Source organism: Rutidosis leptorrhynchoides, chromosome 7 (genome assembly GCF_046630445.1).
Source record: "Rutidosis leptorrhynchoides isolate AG116_Rl617_1_P2 chromosome 7, CSIRO_AGI_Rlap_v1, whole genome shotgun sequence".
In the NCBI taxonomy this organism is placed as follows: domain Eukaryota; kingdom Viridiplantae; phylum Streptophyta; class Magnoliopsida; order Asterales; family Asteraceae; genus Rutidosis; species Rutidosis leptorrhynchoides.
Window position 1 is genome coordinate 94,516,857 of NC_092339.1, and position 26,614 is coordinate 94,543,470.

At 33.3% G+C, this 26,614-nt stretch overlaps 2 protein-coding genes across 2 annotated transcripts; both read left to right on the plus strand.

The window, feature by feature from the left end:
- The first annotated feature begins 5,790 nt into the window (after positions 1-5,790).
- LOC139856944 (GATA transcription factor 19-like) lies at positions 5,791-6,730 on the plus strand. The gene is made up of 2 exons (XM_071845657.1): positions 5,791-6,150; positions 6,442-6,730. The coding sequence occupies exons 1-2, from the start codon at positions 5,791-5,793 to the stop codon at positions 6,694-6,696; spliced, it is 615 nt and encodes a 204-aa protein (XP_071701758.1). The 3' UTR covers positions 6,697-6,730.
- A 3,145-nt stretch (positions 6,731-9,875) lies between these two features.
- On the plus strand, positions 9,876-12,199 carry LOC139859452 (uncharacterized). Its single transcript, XM_071848241.1, has 2 exons — positions 9,876-10,061; positions 11,921-12,199. Exons 1-2 carry the CDS (start codon positions 9,876-9,878, stop codon positions 12,197-12,199), a joined length of 465 nt encoding a protein of 154 aa, XP_071704342.1.
- Positions 12,200-26,614: the final 14,415 nt, after the last annotated feature.

Genomic DNA, 26,614 nt, shown 5'->3' on the forward strand with positions numbered 1-26,614 from the left:
TTAATCGTCGACAACGGAGTTTAGTCTTTAATTTGCTACTGATCGCTAAATCACCCTTTTACTTTCTTATACCAAACTTAGAAAATCTGATACAGATAGAATAAAAATTTATTTACTCTGTGTTACTTATCATAAAGTAGTTCCTATATTTTTATTTATCTTTTTTTTTTTGTTGTTGTCTAAAATAACGATTACTATTAAAATTAAGAAACCTTCATTAATAAATGAAGGAACCTAAAAACCGATATGTAAAATCCAAACAAAATGACTCGCTAAAAGTAAGCATGCTAGTCCAAAAATAACTAGATTTAGCTAACTCTAACTGAGTCACATCGAAAACACAAACCTTAAACCAAAAAGGTATAACTAAATGCAACGAAACAAGACAACAAAGGGAATGTGAAAATAAAAGCATACACAAACTTGCATCATGATACAACAAAGTAAACAACCGAACAAGCCGAGTCATCTGCCTTTGGAAGACTCTTTTTAGTTCCTTTCATCTTGCTGTGAGGTCATCCCGTCTATCTTGTTAATACGAACACCTTTTCCACCCCAATTTGGAAAGAAATAAGTCAAGACGTTCGAGGATTTATCGCTAATAAGTGTGCCACGAAGGGGGAATTAAACCCTAGTCCACCAATATAACACCCCGTCAAAATTCATTAACGATAATGTTAACTCTGATTCCAGTGCTTGGCTTGACTTCTATGTAACAGCAAAGTTCTACAGCGGAAGCAATTAATACCTGAGATAAAACATGCAAAACAAGTCAACATAAAGTTGAGTGAATCTACAGGTTTAAGTAAACAATGTGGTATGTTTAAGAAACGATGTTTAGAAAAACGTTTATCAGTATAAGACCACCAAGGTTTAATGTCAAAAGTTTTCATACAGCAAATGACAAGTGTTAAACTGTTTGTAATCAACGATGTCAAGTTTCAACTGTGTATGACAACAAAACAGTTTGTTTCAAATGTTTGTAGACAATACCATGTTTAGTTTTAAGTTTGTAAACCCCAAGTTTAAGTAACATAAAGCAGAGTCTGAAAAAACGTATTCAGGTTAATGATTCTTTGTTTTAGACCACGTCATTTCTAGCATACAACCTAAGCGTTGTAAAAGTGTATACATCTGTTATGAGAACTTGAATATAAAGCTTTAACCCGCGGATAGCTAATGCGCCACACGACTTCCTTTACCCTATATAGCATACACTGATCAAGTATATGGTTACGAAGTAATAAGCACCCGTTCGTTGGGCGAGGTTTTCCAGACCTACGGATCCGTTCTTATAGTTCGAGCCTTATGTATGTAATAAATATATTCAAGCTAAGGGCTTTTTGATCGAAATCATATGTATATTCAGTTTTTGCACTCGTGTGTATTGCGTAAAACAATTGAAAATAGTTTAAGAAATAGTTCAAAAGCAGCATGTATCTCATCCCAAAAATGTTAATGAAAATGAGACTGTTGACTCACCTTGAGTGCACTTGAGTAAATCACAAGTAAAGAGTAGTCGGATTACTACGACCGAGTAATATAACCTAAATGTACCAATATATAGTTACATAAGTGTGTTTCAAAAGACTGACTCACAGTACAGTTGTCCTATTGCTCAGACCGACGCACTTGTAAAGTAAAAGTCAACACAAAAGTCAACTAGTCAAGCAAGTCAACAAAAGTCAAACTTGGTCAAGTTGGTCTACCTAAGTCAACTACATCAGTAGGTCATGTCAATGATATCACAAAGTCAAACCAAGGTCAACTCATAAGTTTCACACATTCGTTTAGCAAATTAACGTTTACTAGTTTAGTTATCGTACGTGTTCACAACGGTCATACAATCGGACAAGCATTTTTCACAAATGACATATCAAGAAATTATGATAAGCTCCAGATCACAAGTAAATTTAATAAGTTTTCTAAAAATACCATGCACTCTATCATACGATTCCTAGAACTCACGTAGCATGCAAAACTTTCTAGTTCAGTTTCTATTTGCGCATCAGTTTCATAAAAATTCTCATCTAATCTGGAAAATAGTAAATCACAAACAACCATTTGGAGATGGTTCCTAACACTTTAAATTGTCAATGGTAAAACGATCTAAGAAAACCATGTATCCAATTTGTACAGTTTTGACCAACAAGTCGGATTTTCTGATTCAGACAGAATCCAGACCTATAGTTTCGGCACGCATACAACACATAGCAATTAGAGTTTTTAAAGATAGAAATACAAATGAGATATGCTAAATAACATACATTTAACAACATATCAGAAGCTCAAGCCCCAAAACAATTTCTACTTTATGATGGATCATTAGATGTACAAACGAGACAGATTCGATCCTATTCAGGTAGTCGTTTTCGAGGTCGATTATACGAGCATCTAGAAACAATTAGCACATGAGGTCTACATTAAAGATCAAGTACTAATCATTTACTTTCTAGAATACCAAAGTTTGGTTTCCAAAAATCATGTTAAGTGGTCGTTTGATTCATGAACAAATCGTTATTTAACAAGTTTTACCACAAACGTTCAAGTAGGCATAAAACGACTTTCACAAATCCAATAGCTAAGATATCCTAGTCCATTTTATGTGTTTATCAATTATCTATCCATATAACATCAGTTCATGAGCCAATTCCAATCACACAAATTTCAGTTTTCGAAATAGAGCATAAATACACACCGAAACTTCAATTGACCATAACTTAAGCTATACATAACGAAATTCTTGCGATTCAAGCGAGCAAACTCAATAGTTTTTCGATAGCTATCTATCTATACACATCATATTTACATAAAACAAGGTCATCAAATCAGTAGCATAGCAAATCAATTCGTGATTAAACCCTAACTCGCAATCCGAGCATCATAAACTAATTACGAGTACAAATACGACCAATTGAGCAATAGAACATCTAAACCATGTAAATAACAATAAAAATCAGATTTATAAATCTAGGGTTTGCAATTATACCTTAATAGAGCAATCAATGGGCGTTACTAGATATAGAACTAAGCGTAGAACAACGTTTATGTTCAAGGTTTTTGCTAATTTTGAGTTGATGATGGTGTTATGGTGGTGGTGAGTGTCGACGGTCACAAGGGGAGAGGAGAGCAAAAACAGTCGACCAAATTAGGTTTATGGGGAAGTCTCAGTGATTAGTTTTCTATTTAAGGCTAGCCTTTAGGGCCTAAATTAGATCCAATAAGCCACACTAGTAGTCCACAAAGTCCACTAAGGGGGTTTAAGGGGGGGTTCGATCGAATGGTCCTATAGGGGATGATTGGGCTCGTTTTGCTTGCTAGTGTTCGCTCAGTGATACGTTTTGAGTGCCGTTAACCGTACCGTGTTTCCGGAACTTTAACCGATCGTTAAAACGCAATCCACCGAGTTTAATCCATTAAATAAATAATAAATTGAATAAGTTTTTACTAAAGTGAATAATTATTAAAAATAATTATTTTATCAAAAATCGAGCGTTTCGCAATCTCGCGGGACCTCTGTTGCAGTTTTCAAAATCGTATCGTTTTCTCAGTATTTCAAAATATGAAATAAGTTTTCCTGATTAATATATTCACATATTAATTATAGTAGTTCTCCAAGAACCAAGTATGCATTTAATTAAATTAAATACACCAAATTCAAGTAAGTACCGTTAAATAACTTAACGAACAGTTAACGAAGCTTAACAGGAATAGGAAGGTTGTTACATTACCTCACCGTTAATGAAATTTCGTCCCGAAATTTAGTGCACATCCGCTGAATTTGTCGCGTTCGAAAACAGTTGCGGATACTTTTGCTTCATCTCGTATTCACATTCGCACGTGAATTTTGGTCCTCTGCGTGCGTTCCACCGAACTTTCACAATCGGTATGTTGCTCTTCTTTAAGCGTTTGACCTCACGGTCCATGATCTCAACAGGTTCCTCAACGAAATGCAGTTTACTATCAACTTGTATCTCCTCCAAAGGAATTTATCAAATTCTCGTCTGACAAGCACTTCTTCAAGTTCGAAACATGAAACGTATCATGAATCTCTTTAAGCTCTTCAGGTAGACTCAATCTATAAGCTACGGGTCCAACCCGTTTAGCGAACTCGAATTGTCCATCGTACCTTAGAATTAACTTGCCTCGTTTCCCGAAACGTACTACACCCCTCCAGGCGATACTTTCAGCATAACCTTGTCACCAACCTGAAATTCTAGAGGTCGCCTTCGAACATCAGCATAGCTCTTTTGTCGACTTCGAGCTGTTTTCAACCTCTCTTGAATTTGTACAATTTTCTCTGTAGTTTCGTGAATAATCTCAGGACCTGTCAATTCGCTATCCCCTAATTCACTCCTGCATATGGGTGATCTACACTTTCCAAAGGCACAACCTCAATACTCCTGTGATAACTGTTGTTGTACGAGAATTCTGTTAGTCGAGCACCGCAAGAGCACCTTTGGAAAACTTCACCTTATTCTTGCCTTTTTTGATTCCTCTAGGCAAAGAGACAGGATCAGTAATATAATCATCCACCTCAACAAGTGAAGGTGGAATGCCATTCCCATTGTCATCGTCAAGCAAGGAACAACGAAGAACTTCTTTCGAAGCCAGGGGCGAATTCAAGTTAAATTGATTCACACCATCACCGATCAAACCCGACACACAAACTAAAACCGAAACATCCACATCACCAACAGTCCCGAATTAAAAAACACCATCAACCGCAATGTTTTCCCCAGGTTCATCCAACTCATCGATCACATTTTTGTGCCCAACGATGTAATCCTCAACCCCTTTGAACCTTATTGCTCTCGCCAACTCCATTATCGTTCAAAGCGTCGGTCACAATTTCGACGTGATGTCCGTAATAATGATGCCCCAAAAGAATGATACGGTGTGAAATAGCCAAAAACATGACGTGAAACGCCTTCACATCAAAATCCAACTATGTATAAAACTCATTTACCCAAACTTTGCACCCCGAGAACAAATCATCTTCTAGATTTACATCAACCGAATCATACAAATGCACCACGAAACCATTCATTTATGAACCACGAAACTAAAACCTCTGCTTGTAATATTTTTTTGTTTTCATATATATGAAAATGAAAAAAAGTCACATATTTTTTTATTTCACCGATTGTGTATATGCACGTGCATTATGTACACATATAGCTTAATTAGATACACAACATTATAAATGATGAGCTTATATACAATTACATCAAAACTCATTAATGTTAACCATCAAAATTTTCATCGTGTTAACAGGTTAGAATATAATTCGAACACTCACATAACATCCTCTACTCTCCTAATCATCCCATTTAACGGGTACAAAACGAGCATTAACGAATTAATGTATAACTACAACTCATGAATTTACCACTTTACCCTTCCAAATTTCATCATCTTCAATTCTCAGTTCTCACCAACCCCACTCGTGTATACACATATAAATAGCTAATCCTCTGCTACCACTGCATTCTCATTACTCCTAGCTACCATTTTTAGATCTCCTTTATCTACTTTTGTCTTGTGTTAGGTCCCACCCATCCCCATGTATATTTTATATATATTTAAATTGAAAAACTCCATATTTTAAATATAAAAACATACTATACATAGTACAAGCTGGTGATAAGTAACAGTAGCCTTTGACGACAACCTGGTTGACTGCAACTTCTTGACTCTTATTTCATCTTCTTATATAATTTACCCTTCATCCCAACACCATAAACACACACTCAAAAAACACACACACACACACACACATAAACAACCATGCATAAATGCTCTTCATGTACTCATCAACCAACTAATTCATTTTCTTTGCTTTTCACCATGCCTAATTATGATCAACATGTTTGTCCTTATGATTCTTCTTCAGTAGATTGTACACTTTCTTTAGCTACTCCTTCATCTCGTTTGACTTCCGTTGACTTTGACTCACGACCACCACCGTCGTCTCGTTTCTGTTGGGACTTTTTACACCCCGAAAATCACTCCCCTCCGGCCCCACTAACTCCTTACAAAACTCACCGTGGTGGCCCACCTAATGCTGACTCGCTACTTGCTCGGAGATGTGCTAACTGTGACACCACTTCTACTCCACTTTGGAGAAACGGTCCACGTGGACCCAAGGTACGTAACGTTATTTAAAAAAGTCAATAAGTTACACACTCTATAACGAATTTATATATTTTTCACAATTATATATACATTATGAAGATACAAGAAAATATTTGTAGGCTATAATTAAATTTCATATTTGTTAAAAGAAATAACTTTTCTTTAAATAGAGACGTACAAGCATGATGATTGGATGCATAACCTTGTTGTTTATAAGATTGTAAATTTGATAAATGATAATATAATTAAATATACTGCTATATGTTTATAAGTTAATGATGTAAATTGTAAACTTGATTGCAGTCACTGTGCAATGCGTGTGGGATTCGATATAAGAAAGAAAAGAAAAGAGCGAGTGCAACAACGGGAGTAGTGGGTGGTGGTGCTGACGTGGCAGAAGGGTATAACGGGAACATGTGGATGAACCACACTCAAACGGCAGTTGGTGGTGAGTTTAGGTTTGTTGATGACGTGGACGACAGAGATTCTACCTTCTTGTCGTGGCGTCTCAATGTGACTGACAGACCAGGGCTTGTGCATGATTTTACACGTTATTAAAATATGGAATTATATGTGCTGGTCCATTTCGAGATCCACGATGATGACGTGGAAAATAGGACAATATTAGTTTAGTTAATTCGATTATCGCTATTATTAATATCAGTTAATCAGTTATGAAAATTACTTATGTGCGTGACTTTATATTTTAATTACTTTGCCAGTCAAATATATATGTATGAATGCATATATGGAGTTCTTTTTCTTTAATCCACAGTTCCAAACTGAATATCTTTTACTTTTCTTTATTCTTTTTGTTCCTCTATGTACTTATGTTCAATGTTGTTTTTTATTTATGTTTATTTTTCATGTTATGACGTTAAAGAAAAAGATTGTTCCTTTATTAATTATTATTGAACCATTTAAACAACATGCATTATACCTAGAGTTACAATTTTTTTTTTTTTTTTTTTTTTTTTTTTTTTTAACAAAAACGATTCTACTAACGAGACTATAAATTGTAATGGATAGAATATGAATAAGATAATATCGTATTCACATTCATATTTATTTAATTTTTGTTAATTCATATCTCATTCCATATTTATTTAATTTAGTTCCATTTAGCTATATCCTTAATTTAGTTCCATTTAGCTATATCCGTTGAACTAAGCGAGCAAATTGATATCCATTCGATATTCAAATAAATGTTAAAATATATTTTATTTCGAAATACATATGTAATCTCTACGGTTACTTTGTTAACTACACATGTTTAAATCGCATTCCATCGCCGATTGTGAGTTCGTTGTATGGTTGCATTGAAATTTGACTTTGCAAGTTAGATATATAAATTTTGATTTATTTAAATCACTAATAGATAACTCTGGCTATATATATTAAATACTTATAGAATAATTGAATTTTATTTATTATTATTGTTATTTCACGACAATTATATACGATAACACTTGTACAATTTATGTTATACTAATATATGTATTTGAACTTATAAATGCATATACATACATCCATTTTTTTTTTTTTTCGTATATACTTATATATGATATATGATATGATGTATTACGGGCGAAACTATATATGTCATGGTATGAAAATTTTCATCAGCATTTATATCTATTTATCATTTATATCCACCAATAAGAGATGGATCGGGTGGATATTCGTTAGATCGGTGACCATTGTCATCCCTAGACGTGATACTAATAGATAAATATTATTATTATTATTATTATTATTATTATTATTATTATTATTATTATTATTTTTTTTTTTTTTTTTTTTTTTACTTTTTACTTTTTTAAATAGCAACATAACATTTTGTAAACAATTTTATTTACTCTGCAACCCATTCGTGCTTTTTATCATCACTGCTATAATTGTAGATGAAAAATTGTGACTGGATATAGCGATCGTGTATTTTATCTGTAAAGATAGTGATGATGATCATAATGATGAAATGACTTGTTTTTATTCTCGGATAGGGGAAGGATTGTCTACATCTCACCTCCTCCATACACCACTCATGTGTTATTAGGTTTTGTTGTTGTTGTTGATTTTTTCTTGTCAATGGTTCAGTTCAATTTCTTAGTAACTTGGTTTGAGGGGTGCGAAAATGCGGTTTATTGAGATATTAATTTTTTTTTAGAACGGCAATTTTGACATCAAATCCTATCATTTGCCACCCAAATACTCGTTCAGAAGAAAATTCTCGTATTAATCGGGCAAAGCGTACCCGGACTGAGGTATTAATTATTTTAGTTATTGTTTGTTAATGTACTTGGGGAAGTTGATCAGTTAGAACACATGAATTATTTAATTAAACTTGTTGGTCTAAATTACTTTATGATTCTGTTAAATGTTTGGGTCTATTCAATTAAATTTCTACTTTTTGGAAGAAAAAAAATTGGTCGAGGTCAAAAATGGACATGGATTCGTGACGTTTATTGCAAAAAGGTTGTCTTGACGGGCTAAATGGAAGAATGCAACTTGTTTTGGGTTAGTTGATAAAAAGCCCAATTTAGAATCTTTCTCTAAGCTGAGAGATATAGATATACAATTATCGAAGCTAACTGGATTAATAAAACAATTGATCTAGAGAAAACTCATAGAACATCATATATCAGAATTATTCGATAAAAACAACACTAATAATTTATCCAAATTAATTGATTTTGCACAATAAAATATTTTATTTTATACTCCGTGCTAGGCTATTAACTAAACGAGCCCAATCAAGAAATAAGGGCTGGGCGCGTTTATATTCAGCTTCGATTAAACTTTAAAAAAACTCAAAATTTTATTCATTCTTGAAAATTTGAAATAAGCTTTAAATTAGTTTTAAACTTATAAAAATCATTTAAATATTGTTTTAAGACTAATAATAACTCAGATTGTTGTACTAGTGAGTATAAAGTCAAAAGTATGCAACTACATAGTTGAGTCATGTACTTAATGTTTTTTTTTATTACTTATAAGTTCGATTTCCTAATCAATGAGGGATGCAAAAATAAGGAAGGTAACATCGCACATAGGAAGAGAAAAAGAAAATGAGAGAAGAAAACATTATGAATATTATTAATGTAAACCCCTCTGTTCATACCCCCTGTTCTTGTTTTCCCCAATGATGTTCATAAGAGGAAGAGGTCTTTTAGATTTATGAATCATTTAGCTACTAAAGATGATTATCTGAAGATTGTTGAAAAGGGTTGGGATACATAGATTACTGGTTACCAGATATACCAAGTGATTGCAAAGTTGAAAGGTATTAGAAGAGATCTAAATAAGCTTAACTGGGATAGTGGTAATGTGTTCTCTAAAGTTAGTTTGTTGAAAGACAAGTTGAGAAAATGCCAAGCTGATATTGATAAAGATCCTCATAACCTTCAGCCGAGGAAAGATGCTTCTAGCACTTTAATGGAGTATGAATTGGCAAAGAAAGATGAATTAATTCTTCTGAAGCATAAAGCTAAAATCCAATAGTTAGCTGAAGGTGACAAGAATACTAGATACCTTCACAGTATATTAAAAAGCATAAAATAAAAAGCAGAGTTGAGAATATATCTGATGAATCTGGTATCAGTTATAGTGGTGATGAAGTTGATGAGCAATTTGTAAAGCATTTTCAAAGTTTTATGGGCAAAAAGGATGTATGTAAACCTGTTAAGGAGTTGGAGGATATATTTACTAACAAGCTTAGTACATAAGAAGCTGAAATGATGGTTATACATGCCACATATGCTGGAATCAGAGCTGCAATGTTTGATATTGATGACAACAAAGCTTCTGGGCCAGACGGATATTCATCTCCTTTTTTTTTCTTCCAAAAAGCATGGAATGTTATTGGAGATGATACCTGCAATGCTGTAAGGGAATTATTCAGATATGGAAAAATTTTAAAGGAGGTAAACAATACTTTGATTACTTTGATTCCCAAGATAGATACTCCCCATAAAGTGTCAGATTTAAACTAATTGCATGTTTCAATGTATTGTATAAATGCATTAGCAAAGTTATTACAAACTGAATTAAGAGTGGGCTAAATAAGCTAGTGGGATGTAATCAGAGTGCTTTTATTCCTGGTAGAGCAATACAACTAGCAGGGCCGGACCTGACTATGAGCGAGCCGTGCGACCGCACTGGGCATCAACCATTAGGGGGCATCAATCGTTCGTCACAAAGAATGAATTTTGGACAGTATCATACACTTAATCGACGTTTTACAGACATGAAAATAAGGTTTTTTTATGAAAATTAAACCACTGAAGTTATACAAGAAAAAAATAAGCTTAGATGTATTTTAATGGAGGTGAGTTAGGAAGGAAGATGAATGTGGACGATGGAGGAGAAAGAGGATGATAGATGGGACATGTCACTGACACACACTGCCATCCTTCTTTTGTTTTTTGTATTTACTTGTTATTTCTCTTTATAACCCCTATTAATAACTTAAACTACAATTTAGTCCCTCTATTTGTTACTCCGTATTTTTCAATCATTTTATTTATATATACTCCGTAACCCACTTGACGCCCATTTCTAGATGTATTGTACAGTAGTATATTATTATTATTATATTATCATTATTATTAATATTAATATTAATTATTAATTAGATATATTTGTATTGGGGGATGATTATCACACACTGTTTTTTGATCCTCACACACCAATTTACTTGAACTCCTCCCTAATAATAGGGTAAAAGGGTGTGTGAGGATCAAAAAACAGTGTGTGAGAATCATCCCCCATTTGTATTAGTATGTATATTATATTAAATTAATATTAGTTAATATGTTTACAACTAGAAAAAAAATTCGACCGCGCGTTGCTGCGGTTGTAATTAAGGCGCGGTCGAATTTGGATACACGTTGTTTGGTACCTAATATATCTAATAGGTTGGGTTGTTTGTTGTACGTGTATGTATATGTATGAAATATAGCCCGAAATATTTAGCGTTTCTTTAACGATGTCCGTTTCGCGTATAGCTAGTCGCGTTGTGTTCGTAAAATTATTTCGAGTTGAGCGGTGGTCTCGGAAAATTTTTACTCGCACCGAGCGAGAAGATAGGACCCGTTAAAAAATCTGGTGGAATTAGTTTCTTTGATTTTAATAAAAATATATATTTACGCTTTCTACCCCTCAAAAAATGTAAACTTGAGGGGCCTTTGTGTAAATTGAGACAAAGTCGAGGGACCGGTTGTAGTGTGAACGCAAACTCAAAACGACAATCCAAAATAACCGAAACTACGAAATTCGGCGCTTGTTTAGGTATATAGGATAAAATAATGAGTTACAACAAGATTACTTATATATCTTACAAATATTATCTGTTTAAGAAACTATATCTTCTCCAATTCAGGAAAAAAATTCTAAAATTGTTAGTCAATCATATATATTTTACAGAAAAAAAGATGACATGTTACAAGTCAATTAAAAACAAAAGTATTATCGATTGTTCAGTAAAACTATTATACAAAATCCTATTGTTTTACACTTTTTATAAATCACACACTTTCTATTTTAATTTAACCAATATTTTAGATTTTAGATTTTAGATTTTAGTAGTTAGAATCTGAAAATTTCTAAAGTACAATCATCATTTTACCTAAGAAACATCATAGATATTTATTTCAAAACTTATCATAGTAATAACATTTTATTTAAATACATACTGTAATAAAAATTGACATGTACATTGAGTCCAATTTGAATATATCTAAACTGTTAAAAATATAATGTTTGTTTACAAATTTGAATTAAGGCACAATTTTATTGTATCGCACTGGGCATCAAAAACATCCTGAATACAAGTAACATTCTAGTAGAACTGTTGAAGGGATATAGTATAGCTAGTGGTCCAAAAAGGTGTGCTATGAAAATAGATGTTCAGAAAGCCTATGCTACAGTTGATTGTACTTTTATAGAGGTTATTCTGGTGAAGTTTGGATTTCATGGTAATATAGTGAAATCGATAAAAGCATGTGTTACTAGCTCTTCATTCTCAATCTGTATTAATCTTGACATTAAAGGGGGTTTTTAATGTAGCAGAGGGCTTAGGCAAGGTGATCCAATGTCACCTTTCTATTTATATTGATTACGAAAGTTTTCAATTTAATCATGAGCAATAAGATAAGTTACTGCTCAGGTTTTAACTTTCACATTAAGTGCAAACACATGAAGCTAGCTAATATTTGTTTTGGTGATGATCTATTAGTCTTTTGTCACGGAGATGAGCTTTATGTGGTGATTATTAAAGAGGTGTTGATTGGTTGTTAAATGCTTGATTCATTAACACCACTACTCCACTAAAAGGGTTATATACTCATTTTATGTTTTGTTTAGTGGCAAAATAGATGTGAAGAACAACAACTACGTTATGGATTGTTCCTTCTCAATGGGTATCTTTGGCAAAATTAGCTGGTAGTTTTTAGCTTGTAACTGATAACTTTTAGCTTGTAACTGATAGCTTTTAGCTAATAGCTGGTAGCTTTTAGCTTTTTAAATATATTTTAGTGTTTGGTAGCTTTTAGCTTTTTAAATATATTTTAAATCTGTTAAATAAAGAGTAAAATAACAAAAATCTATAAGCTAAAAGCTAAACGCTACTTCTAGTAGTTTTTGCTTTTTTTCTCTTTTCTAAAAGCTTTAAGCTCCTCTAACCAAACGAAACTTTTTATTAAATAAGAGTTTTTTCATAAAAGCTAAAAGCTCTAAAAAGCTTCAATAAACTCGTCCCTAAACATAGCCAATAAAAGAAAAAATATGAAACAAATTTATATATCATGTTCACCTTTTACAAACATTTGTATATCAGTGCTAAAATTAAAATATTAACATTGTTATAATTCAGTAGGCTTATAACTACCTTTAGTGGCTTGGTTCTTGACTGTAGACTACTAATAAGTATATAGAGGGAATATGAGAGAAGTATGTGTTTTTGTATATTCTCAAAGTGTGTACATTATGAGCTTACATAACACATATATTTATACTAATAAAAAATCTACTATATAATATATATAATAATAATAAAATTACCATCCATAATTGACTTTTATAACACTCCCCCTTGGATGACAATTTTATTAGAGAATAACTAGTACTGCCTCGTTAAAAACCTTGCTAAAGAAAACACATTGGGATAAAACTTTAGCTAAGGGAAAAAGAGTGCAGCATAGAGTTGACTCCCCCTCAAGTAGGCAACGCCTGAATTGTTACATCTTCTGAACATGCCTCATGCCAATATTATGAACGTGTGTTCTGAAAATAGCAGTTGGAAGTGCTTTGGTGAAAAGGTCAGCAGAGTTTTTGCTGGACTGAACATATCTCATTTCAATCTGGTTGTCCATAATGAGATTTTGAGTGTATGAGAAAAATCTAGGAGGTATGTGTTTTGTTCGGTCACTTTTGATATACCCTTCTTTCATCTGTGCGATGCAAGCTACATTATCTTCATAGATAGTTGTTGGACTTTTATCGCGTTCTAGTCCACAAGAATTAGTAATGAGTTGTGTCATTGATCTCAACCAAAAACATTCCCGAGTAGCTTCATGTAATGCAATCACTTCGGCATGATTTGATGATGTTGCAACAAGTGTTTGTTTTTGAGAACGTCATGATATTGCGGTACCTCCATTTAGGAATACATATCCATTTTGAGATTTAGCTTTATGTGGATCAGATAAATAACCTGCATCTGCATAACCAACCAAATATTGTTTCGATTTGTTAGAATAAAATAATCCTAAATCAGTAGTTCCTCGAAGGTATCGAAATATGTGTTTGATCCCATTCCAGTGTCTTTTGGTAGGAGCTGAGCTGAATCTTGCCAACAAATTAACTGCAAAAGAAATGTCAGGTCTTGTACAATTTGTAAGATACATAAGAACTCCAATTGCACTAAGATATGGTACTTCTGGTCCCAGGATATCTTCATGATCTTCACAGGGACGAAATGGATCCGTGTCAACATTAAGTGATCTAACAACCATAGGAGTACTTAATGGTTTTGCCTTGTCCATATTAAAACGTTTTAAAATCTTTTCAGTATATGTTGTTTGATGTACAAGTAAACCATTAGGCATATGTTCAATTTGTAAACCAAGGCAATACTTGGTTTTTTCGAGATCTTTCATTTCAAATTCTTTCTTTAGAAGTTGAATGGCTTCATGGATCTCTTTATTTGTACCTATGATATTAAGATCATCAACATAAACAGCTATGATCACATATCCGAATGTTGTTTTCTTAATGAAAACATATGGGCAAATAAGATTATTGGTATACCCTTTGCTTATCAAGTAATCACTTAATCGTTTATACCACATGCGACCCGATTGTTTCAACCCATATAAAGACCTTTGTAACTTGATTGAGTACATTTCTTTGGGTTTTGCATTGGTTGCTTCTGATACCTTAAATCCTTCAGGTATCTTCATATATATATATATATATATATATATATATATATATATATATATATATATATATATATATATATATATATATATATATATCACTATCAAGTGATCCATAAAGATAAGCAGTCACAACATCCATGAGATGCATTTCTAAATTTTTAGAAACTGCCAGGCTGATTAAGTATCTAAAAGTAATTACATCCATAACAGGAGAATAAGTTTCCTCATAATCAATTCCTGGTCTTTGAGAAAAACCTTGAGCTACAAGTCTAGCTTTATACCTTGTAACTTCATTTTTCTCATTTCTTTTTCGCACAAAAACCCATCTATATCCCACAGGTTTCACATCTTTAAGTGTGAGAATGATAGATCCGAAAACTTTTCTTTTATTGAGCGATTCAAATTCAGCTCGTATTGCTCCTTTCCAATGATCCCAATCATGTCTATTTTGACATTTCATGACAGATTTTGGTTCTGGATCATCGTCATCATTCATGATGTCATATGCAACATTATATGAAAATATCTCATCAAGATTTTTCATTTCATTTCGGTTCCATAATATTTTTGAATGTGCATAATTGATTGAAAATTCCGTATTGACATCATCAATCTCCTCTGCAGAAGGAGTATTGATTTGTAGTTCTTTTTGAACACTTTCTTTTACCTCATTATCAGCTGATTTTCTTTTTCGAGGATTTTTATCTTTGGAACCAATTGGTCTACCATGTTTCTGGCGTGGCAAAGACTCAAGAATGACATTATTGCCAGTTTTTGGAATTTCAATTCGAGCTGGAGCATTTGCTGCTGGTATATATGATTTAGTCACTCTTTTTGTATCTGTAAATGCATCAGACAATTTATTCGCAAGTTCTTGCATATGCATTATTTTTTGAACTTCGGTCTCGCATTCTTTTGTGCGAGGATCAAGATACATTAATTGAGGTTCACACCATGAAACATCATTTTCTTTATTTTTTATTTCTCCCCCTAATCTAGGGAATAATGTTTCATTAAAGTGACAATCAGCAAAACGTGCTGTAAAAACATCACCCGTCATGGGTTCAATATATCTTATTATTGAAGATGTTTCATATCCAACATATATTCCCATCCTTCTTTGAGGACCCATTTTAGTGCGTTGTGGTGGTGCGATAGGGACATAAACCGCACAACCAAATGTTCTAAGGTGGGAAATATTTGGCTGATGGCCAAAAGCAAGTTGCAAAGGAGAATATGTATGACTTGCGCTTGGTCTAATGCGAATCAATGATGCAGCATGCAAAATTGCATGGCCCCATATAGATACTGGGAGTTTTGTTCGCATTATCAATGGTCTAGCTATTAGCTACAATCGTTTAATTAATGATTCGGCTAAACCATTTTGTGTATGCACATGGGCAACGGGATGTTCAACAATAATCCCAATAGACATGCAAAAGTTATTAAATGCTTGAGACGTAAACTCACCGGCATTATCTAGTCTCACCCTTTTAATAGTATAATCAGGGAAATGTGCTCTCAATTTAATAATTTGAGCAAGAAATTTTGCAAATGCCATATTTCGACTTGATAATAGACAAACATGAGACCATCTACTAGATGCGTCTATTAGAACCATAAGATATCTAAATGGTCCACATGGTGGATGAATTGGTCCACATATATCACCTTGAATTCTTTCAAGAAACATTGGTGATTATTTTTCAACCTTAAGAGGTGATGGTCTTATTATCAACTTTTCAAGTGAGCATGATGTACATGGGATAAGTGCATCATGAGGGATCCTTTGATCCGCCAATGGATTTCCATGTGTATTTTGTATTATTTTTTTCATCATTGTTGATCCTGGGTGGCCTAATCTCTCATGCCACAAACTGATCATTACAGGATCACATGATTTTTCTTTAACTACCACATTTACTTCAGGTACATTTATATGTGTATAATGTAAACCAGAATGAAGTCTTGGTAGTTTTTCAATTACACGATTCTTATCAGTGATACTTAAATATTTTTCATTTTCTGTTGTCACTGACTGATAATCATATCCATTTTGGTATATGTCAGAGAAACTTAACAAATTTCTCTTTGACATGAGAGAAAATAAGGCATTATTTATCAGAAAGTTCGTACCATTTGGTAACATGAATTTTGCATTTCCCATTCCTTTTATTAAGTCCACAGGACCTGATATAGTATGTATAGTTCCTTCCGTTGCTTTCAAGTCTGTGAAATATTTTTTAGATTTGAGTATGGTGTGAGTGGCACCACTGTCTGCAATACAAATATCTCCACCATTTGACTGATTTTTTACACCAGCAGTATACATCATGAACTTCAAAAATATAAGAAACAAATAATGAGTACATAATTCATCAATATATTACATTCAAAACATGTTACAAATGATAGCACATAATAAGAAAATATGTAGTAAACTAGATATGGTGTAGATTGAAAATCTACAACCATTTATTTAACGGGAACATATAATAGGATATCTATATATATAGATATTAGAAATTTATTCATTAAAGTAGTCACAAGTTGGCTCAGTGATTTTTGTATCAAGGTCATCCACAAGATTTGCTTCTTTTTGTTTTCCCTTTAGGGATTCTTGATACCGATTAACAGAATGCTGATTTGTTCAGCAGTTTTTAGACCAGTGGCCAATTTTACCACATCGGTAACAAGAATCTTCAACATTCTTTGAAGAGCCTTCTTCAACATTGTGATTTGTGGGATTGTATGGTGTTTGGATTTTATAATTTTGTGGATTATTATTTTTTTGTCCACGACCACCACGACCACGACCACCACCACGACCATTACCATAAGGGTGATTTCGAACATAGTTATGATTTTTATTATTGTTATGGTAATTTCCATGATGATGGTTTTGGCCAATATGGCCATGACCTTGTCCACGCCCTCGTCCATGTGCATTTCTTCTTTTATTATTATTATTGTTAATAGTATTAGCTTCAGGAAATGCTAGCGCACCGGTAGGATGAGATTCTTGATTTTTCATCAGTAATTCTTTATTAACTTCTGCAACTAAGAGATAAGTTTGAAGTTTGGAAAAAGTTTTATAATTCTGCAATCTTAAATTTTCTTGAACAGTTATGTTTGCAGAATGCATTGTGGAGAAATTTTTCTCCATCATGTCAGCATCACTTATTTCTTGACCACAGAATTGAAGCTTTGAATGGATCTTGAACATGGCCGAGCTGTATTCACTTACCTTTTTGAAATCTTGGAACCTTAGATTTCTCCATTCTTCCCTTGCAGCTGGGAGTAATATTTCCTTTTGATTATCGAATCTACTCTTGATACTTTCCCATAAAACATATGGATCTTTGATAGTGAGAAACATATGTTTTAAGGTGGTATCAATATGTTTGCGAATAAAAGCAATTGATTTTAATTTATCTTGATCGGAACAAGCAAAAATGCTTACAATTACATCCTCGTTCAGTTTCATCAACAATTCTACTCGTATACACCCGTATTCGTACTCGTACAATACACAGCTTTTAGATGTATGTACTATTGGTATATACACTCCAATGATCAGCTCTTAGCAGCCCATGTGAGTCACCTAACACATGTGGGAACCATCATTTGGCAACTAGCATGAAATATCTCATAAAATTACAAAAATATGAGTAATCATTCATGACTTATTTACATGAAAATAAAATTACATATCCTTTATATCTAATCCATACATCAACGACCAAAAACACCTACAAACACTTTCATTCTTCAATTTTTTTCATCTAATTGATCTCTCTCAAGTTCTATCTTCAAGTTCTAAGTGTTCTTCATAAATTCCAAAAGTTCTAGTTTCATAAAATCAAGAATACTTCCAAGATTGCAAGTTTACTTCCAAGTTTTCTAAATCCATTCCAAGTAATCATCCAAGATCAAGAAACCTTTGTTACTTACAGTAGGTTATCTTTCTAATACAAGGTAATAATCATATTCAAACTTTAATTCAATTTCTATAACTATAACAATCTTATTTCGAGTGGAAATCTTACTTGAAATTGTTTTCGTGTCATGATTCTGCTTCAAGAACTTTCAAGCCATCCAAAGATCCTTTGAAGCTAGATCCATTTTTCTCATTTCCATTAGGTTTATCCAAGGAACTTGAGGTAGTAATGATGTTCATAACATCATTCAATTCATACATAAAAAGCTGTCTTATTCAACGTTATAAACTTGTAATCACTAGAACATAGTTTAGTTAATTCTAAACTTGTTCGCAAATAAAGTTAATCCTTCTAACTAGACTTTTAAAATCAACTAAACACATGTTCTATATCTATATGATATGCTAACTTAATGATTTAAAACCCGAACACACGATAAACACCATAAAACTGGATATACGTCGTCGTAGTAAAATCGGGGGCTGTTTTGGTTGGGATAATTAAAAGCTAAGAAGAACTTTGATTTAAAAGCTATACTTCTGGAAAAATTATTTTTCTTATGAACATGAAACTATATCCAAAAATCATGGTTAAACTCAAAGTGAAAGTATGTTTTTTCAAAATGGTCATCAAGATGTCGTTCTTTCGACAGAAATGACTACCTCTTTCAAAAATGACTTGTAACTTGTATTTCCGACTATAAACTTATACTTTTTCTGTTTAGATTCATAAAGTTAAGTTCAATACGAAACCGTGGCCACTGGAATCACTCAAAACGGATTAGAAACGAAGAAATGGCGAGTAAAACAAGATTGATAAAAACTACTCATTTTACCTACGTGAAAGTTAGTAATAAATCTATTCCAACCATAACCTAATCAACTTATATTATATATTATGTAATCTTGAGATACCATAGACATGTATACAATGTTTCGACCTATCATGTCGACTCATCTATATATATATTGCGGAACAACCATAGACACTCTATATGTGAATGTTGGAGTTAGCTATACAGGGTTGAGGTTGATTCCAAAATATATATATAGTTTGAGTTGTGATCAATACTGAGATACGTATACACTGTGTCGTGGATTGATTCAAGATAATATTTATCGATTTATTTCTGTACATCTAACTGTGGACAACTAGTTGTAGGTTACTAACGAGGACAGCTGACTTAATAAACTTAAAACATCAAAATGTATTAAAAGTTTTGTAAATATATTTTGAACATACTTTGATATATATGTATATATTTTTATAGGTTTGTGAATCAACCAGTGGCCAAGTCTTACTTCCTGACGAAGTAAAAATCTGTGAAAGTGAGTTATAGTCCCACTTTTGAAATCTAATATTTTTGGGATGAGAATACATGCAGGTTTTATAAATGATTTACAAAATAGACACAAGTACGTGAAACTACATTCTATGGTTGAATTATCGAAATCGAATATGCCCCTTTTTATTAAGTCTGGTAATCTAAGAATTAGGGAACAGACACCCTAATTGACGCGAATCCTAAAGATAGATCTATTAGGCCTAACAAACCCCATCCAAAGTACCGGATGCTTTAGTACTTCGAAATTTATATCATATCCGAAGGGTGTCCCGGAATGATGGGGATATTCTTATATATGCATCATGTTAATGTCGGTTACCAGGTGTTCACCATATGTGTAGTGACCCGAACTTTTCCATGTTTATATATATTAATTGAGATTGATATTTACATGATTAAATGTTTCCAACATGTTAAGCAATCAAACTTGGTAAGACTTGATTAATTGAAATATGTTTCATATAGACAATTGACCACCCAAGTTGGCCGGCGATTCACGAACGTTAAAACTTGTAAAAACGACATGACGATATATATATGGATATACATATGGTTAACATGAGATTATGATAAGTAAGTATCTCCATAAGTATATTAACAATGAGTTATATACATATAAACAAGACTACTAACTTAAGGATTTCGAAACGAGACATATATGTAACGATTATCGTTGTAACGACATTTAAATGTATATATATCATATTAAGATATATTAATATATCATAATATCATGATAATATAATAATTTAACATCTCATTAGATATAATAAACAATGGGTTAACAACATTAATTGAGATCGTTAACTTAAAGGTTTCAAAACAACACTTACATGTAACGACTAACGATGACTTAACGACTCAGTTAAAATGTATATACATGTAGTGTATTTAGATGTATTAAAATACTTTTGGAAGACTTCAAGACATATATCAAAACACTCATACTTAACGAAAATGGTTACAGTTACTTTCCCATTCTTTTCTTTCATCAAGAATTCTAGTCGTATTTTTACCCGTATTATACACAGCTTCAAAACGTACTTACTATGGGTATATACCAATAGGAACTAGCATGGGATTCCACTCTTGATTATGTCATGTATGACTAATCAATTTTAACTTCTACCATGAGATAGTCAACTAACTAGAACTCCTTTTAACCCCACTCACCACTCACCAATTACCACTCATCATTCACTCCATTTCACTTCCAATTCTCTTTTTAATTCTCTCTCAACACACCCACACTATTATGAACATATTTTTCCAGTAGTTAATCATCATCTTCATCAAAAATCACTTCAAGAATCAAGCTATAATCATCATAGGAAGAACACTTCAAGAACACTTCAAAAATCCCTTCAAGTTTACTAATTTACTTCCAAGCTTTCTAATCCATTCCAAGTAATCATCTAAGATCAAGAAACCTTTGTTATATACAGTAGGTTATCTTTCTTATTCAAGGTAATATTCATATTCAAACTTTGATTCAATTTCTATAACTATAAACTATCTTAATTCGAGTAAAAATCTTACTTGAACTTGTTTTTGTGTCATGATCCTACTTCAAGAACTTTCAAGCCATCCAAGATCCTTTGAAGCTAGATCATTTATTGTCACTTCCAGTAGGTTTACCTACTAAACTTGAGGTAGTAATGATGTTCATAACATCATTCGATTCATATATATAAAACTATCTTATTCGAAGGTTTAAACTCGTAATCACTAGAACATAGTTTAGTTAATTCTAAACTTGTTCGCAAACAAAAGTTAATCCTTCTAACTTGACTTTTAAAATCAACTAAACACATGTTCTATATCTATATGATATGCTAACTTAATGATTTAAAACCTGGAAACACGAAAAACACCGTAAAACCGGATTTACGCCGTCGTAGTAACACCGCGGGCTGTTTTGGGTTAGTTAATTAAAAACTATGATAAACTTTGATTTAAAAGTTGTTATTCTGAGAAAATGATTTTTATTATGAACATGAAACTATATCCAAAAATTATGGTTAAACTCAAAGTGAAAGTATGTTTTCTAAAATGGTCATCTAGACGTCGTTCTTTCGACTGAAATGACTACCTTTACAAAAACGACTTGTAACTTATTTTTCCGACTATAAACCTATACTTTTTCTGTTTAGATTCATAAAATAGAGTTCAATATGAAACCATAGCAATTTGATTCACTCAAAACGGATTTAAAATGAAGAAGTTATGGGTAAAACAAGATTGGATAATTTTTCTCATTTTAGCTACGTGAAAATTGGTAACAAATCTATTCCAACCATAACTTAATCAACTTGTATTGTATATTATGTAATCTTGAGATACCATAGACACGTATACAATGTTTCGACCTATCATGTCGACACATCTATATATATTTCGGAACAACCATAGACACTCTATATGTGAATGTTGGAGTTAGCTATACAGGGTTGAGGTTGATTCCAAAATATATATAGTTTGAGTTGTGATCAATACCGAGATACGTATACACTGGGTCGTGGATTGATTCAAGATAATATTTATCGATTTATTTCTGTACATCTAACTGTGGACAACTAGTTGTAGGTTACTAACGAGGACAGCTGACTTAATAAACTTAAAACATCAAAATATATTAAAAGTGTTGTAAATATATTTTGAACATACTTTGATATATATGTATATATTGTTATAGGTTCGTGAATCAACCAGTGGCCAAGTCTTACTTCCCGACGAAGTAAAAATCTGTGAAAGTGAGTTATAGTCCCACTTTTAAAATCTAATATTTTTGGGATGAGAATACATGCAGGTTTTATAAATGATTTACAAAATAGACACAAGTACGTGAAACTACATTCTATGGTTGAATTATCGAAATCGAATATGCCCCTTTTTATTAAGTCTGGTAATCTAAGAATTAGGGAACAGACACCCTAATTGACGCGAATCCTAAAGATAGATCTATTGGGCCTAACAAACCCCATCCAAAGTACCGGATGCTTTAGTACTTCGAAATTTATATCATATCCGAAGGGTGTCCCGGAATGATGGGGATATTCTTATATATGCATCTTGTTAATGTCGGTTACCAGGTGTTCACCATATGAATGATTTTTATCTCTATGTATGGGATGTGTATTGAAATATGAAATCTTGTGGTCTATTATTATGATTTTATATCTATAGGTTAAACCTATAACTCACCAACATTTTTGTTGACGTTTTAAGCATGTTTATTCTCAGGTGATTATTAAGAGATTCCGCTGTCGCATACTTAAATAAGGACGAGATTTGGAGTCCATGCTTGTATGATATTGTATAAAAACTGCATTCAAGAAACTTATTTTGTTATAACATATTTGTATTGTAAACCATTATGTAATGGTCGTGTGTAAACATGATATTTTAGATTATCATTATTTGATAATCTACGTAAAGCTTTTTAAACCTTTATTGATGAAATAAAGGTTATGGTTTGTTTTAAAATGAATGCAGTCTTTGAAAAACGTCTCATATAGAGGTCAAAACCTCGCAACGAAATCAATTAATATGGAACGTTTTTAATCAATAAGAACGGGACATTTCAGTTGGTATCCGAGCGTTGGTCTTAGAGAACCAGAATTTTGCATTAGTGTGTCTTATCGAGTTTGTTAGGATGCATTAGTGAGTCTGGACTTCGACCGTGTTTACTTGAAAAATGATTGATTAACAAATTTTGTTGGAAACTATATATTTTTAACATGTGAATATTATGTGATATATTAATCTTTTAACGAGTTTGATATTATGTGATAGATGTCTACATCTAGAACAAGTCCCATTGACTCACCTAATAATAATGAAGAGTCAAATGTAAATTGGAATGATTCGTGGACTGATTCACAAGTTCCCGAAGAGGAACCGGAAGAAGAGTCGGAACCGGAAGAAGAATCAGAACCGGAAGAGGAGGAACCGGATGAAGAAATAGAACCAGTGGGGGAAATAATAAAACTGTTAAGTAAAAGAAAATCCTCAACCAACCGACCAAGGTTAATTATGGTCAATGGTGTTTCCGCCAAGGAAGCAAAATATTGGGAGGATTACCAATTCTCCGATGAATCGGATTCCGACGAGAATTCCGATGATGTTATAGAAATTACCCCAACTGAATTTAAAAAGGCAAAAGAAAATAATAAGGGAAAGGGCATAAAAATAGAGAAATCTAATTCCAACCCCGATGAACTTTATATGTATCGTCAACCCCCGAAGTCCTTAAGTTGTAACAATGACCTGGGAACCTCTAAACCACCAGGTTTTTCTAAACCAATGTGGAAAATTACTGCTCGTATTAGGGGAACATTATATATCCCTAGAAACTTGGCAAAACGAACCAAAACCGAAGAAGAAGAAACAAGCGAGTCGGAAAAAGATAGTTGTATTCGTGTGGTGTAATATATATAATATAGTGTGCTTATGCTTTATGATATATGTAAAAAAAATTGTTTGTATTAATAAGTATTTTTTTATGAATCTAACTCTTGTCTATTTTACAGTATAAAAACACAAAATGGATAGACAACCCAATATTTTAAGAGACCTACCCGGAGACATGATTGATGAAATCTTGTCTAGAGTCGGTCAGAATTCTTCGGCACAACTATTTAAGGCGAGATCAGCTTGTAAGACATTCGAAGAACGTTCCAAGAATGCCTTGGTTTATAAAAGGCTTTCGTTCGAAAGATGGGGGATATCACATTGGGAAATCCATAAGTTACGATGTGTTTACTTTGACGCATATATTGCTGGAAACCCAAATGCTATTTTACGCAATGGGTTAAGAAATTATTTTGACTCAATATATCCGAATATTGGACTTCGTGATTTAGAAAAAGCGGCTAACATGCAACATAAAGAAGCATGTTATGCTTACGGATTAGTAATGTTCGCTTCTCACCAAAGTGAGAACAAGAACATCGGCCTATAACTATTAAACAAAACGTTCCCACAAGTGACGGAGTCGGTAATTGGGGTAAGAAATGAGGTTTTTAGATTGTTACGGGACTGTTGGACATTACGTAACCCTCGTCCCTTTGACGACGTTACAACATGCTGTCTTATCAACGGCCATAACGGTTATGTTCCACAAGACCAAGGATGGGAAGTAGTCCTAGTAAAACCAGAATGCATGACTTGTTTCTGGACATATGAATTACGTGTCTTTTTTGCCTTTGCTGAACGACTTGTGTACTAGCTAGAATTATCTTCACAACTATCTTGTATCAAAGTTATTGTGTGCTATATTTCATGCTTTATGTAAAATAAGCGGTATTGTAAGTTTGTAAAATATTGTATAAAAGTTTGAACGCGAAATATTATTATAATCAGTTTTTCATATAGAATTGTAGTAGTTGAATTGTATATTAGCTACTAAGTATGAACTTAACGGGTAGGTACTACCTGAATTTAAACTTATAAAACGCTAATATGAAGAAAAAGCTTTTATAAATGAGTTCATATTATGCTACGAAATACTATCAACTACTCTTAATATTCTGTATGATTAACTTGTTCCATTTGACTATTTTGAAGGAGATGGCACCGACTACTCGACACACCGTGAATATGAATGAAGAGGAATTCCGTACTTTTCTAGCTTCAAACATAGCCGCAGTACAGGCTGCGCTACATACCAACAATAACCTTGGATCTAGCAGTACAGGAAATCGTGTAGGATGCACCTACAAAGAATTCACTGCCTGCAAACCTTTGGAATTTGATGGAACCGAAGGACCGATCGGATTGAAAGGGTGGACCGAGAAGGTCGAATCGGTGTTTGCCATAAGTAAGTGTACTGAAGAGGACAAAGTGAAGTACGCTACGCATACCTTCACAGGTTCTGCGTTAACATGGTGGAATACCTATCTAGAGCAAGTGGGACAAGACGATGCGTACGCATTACCGTGGTCAGCATTCAAGCACTTGATGAACGAGAAGTACCATCCCAGAACCGAGGTCAATAAGCTCAAGACAGAACTTAGAGGGTTACGAACCCAAGGATTTGATATTACCACGTATGAAAGACGATTCACAGAATTGTGCCTATTGTGTCCGGGAGCATTCGAAGACGAGGAAGAGAAGATCGACGCGTTTGTGAAAGGATTACCGGAAAGAATCCAAGAAGATATAAGTTCACACGAGCCCGCCTCCATACAACAGGCATGTAGAATGGCTCACAAACTAGTGAACCAGATTGAAGAAAGAATTAAAGAACAGACTGCTGAAGAGGCCAATGTGAAGCAAGTCAAAAGAAAGTGGGAGGAAAACGGTGATAAGAATCACCAATACAATAACAACAGCAATTACAACAATAATCGCAACAATTATCCCAACAATCGCAACATCAATCGCAACTACAACAAACGGCCCAACAACAACAACAACAACAATAACAACAACAACAACAACAACAACAACAACAACAACAACAACAACAACAACAACAGCAACTACAACAATCATCCCAACAACAATAATAACCACAACAACAACAACAATCAGAAGCAGCTATGCCAAAGGTGTGAAAAGTACCACTCGGGGTTCTGCACCAAATTTTGCAACAAGTGTAAAAGAAATGGTCATAGCGCAGCGAAGTGTGAGGTCTACGGACCAGGGGTTAATAGAACGAAAGGAACAAATGGTATCGGAACGAGTAATGGCGGAGCAAGTAGTGTCGGAGCAAGTTATGCCAATGTAGTTTGTTATAAATGTGG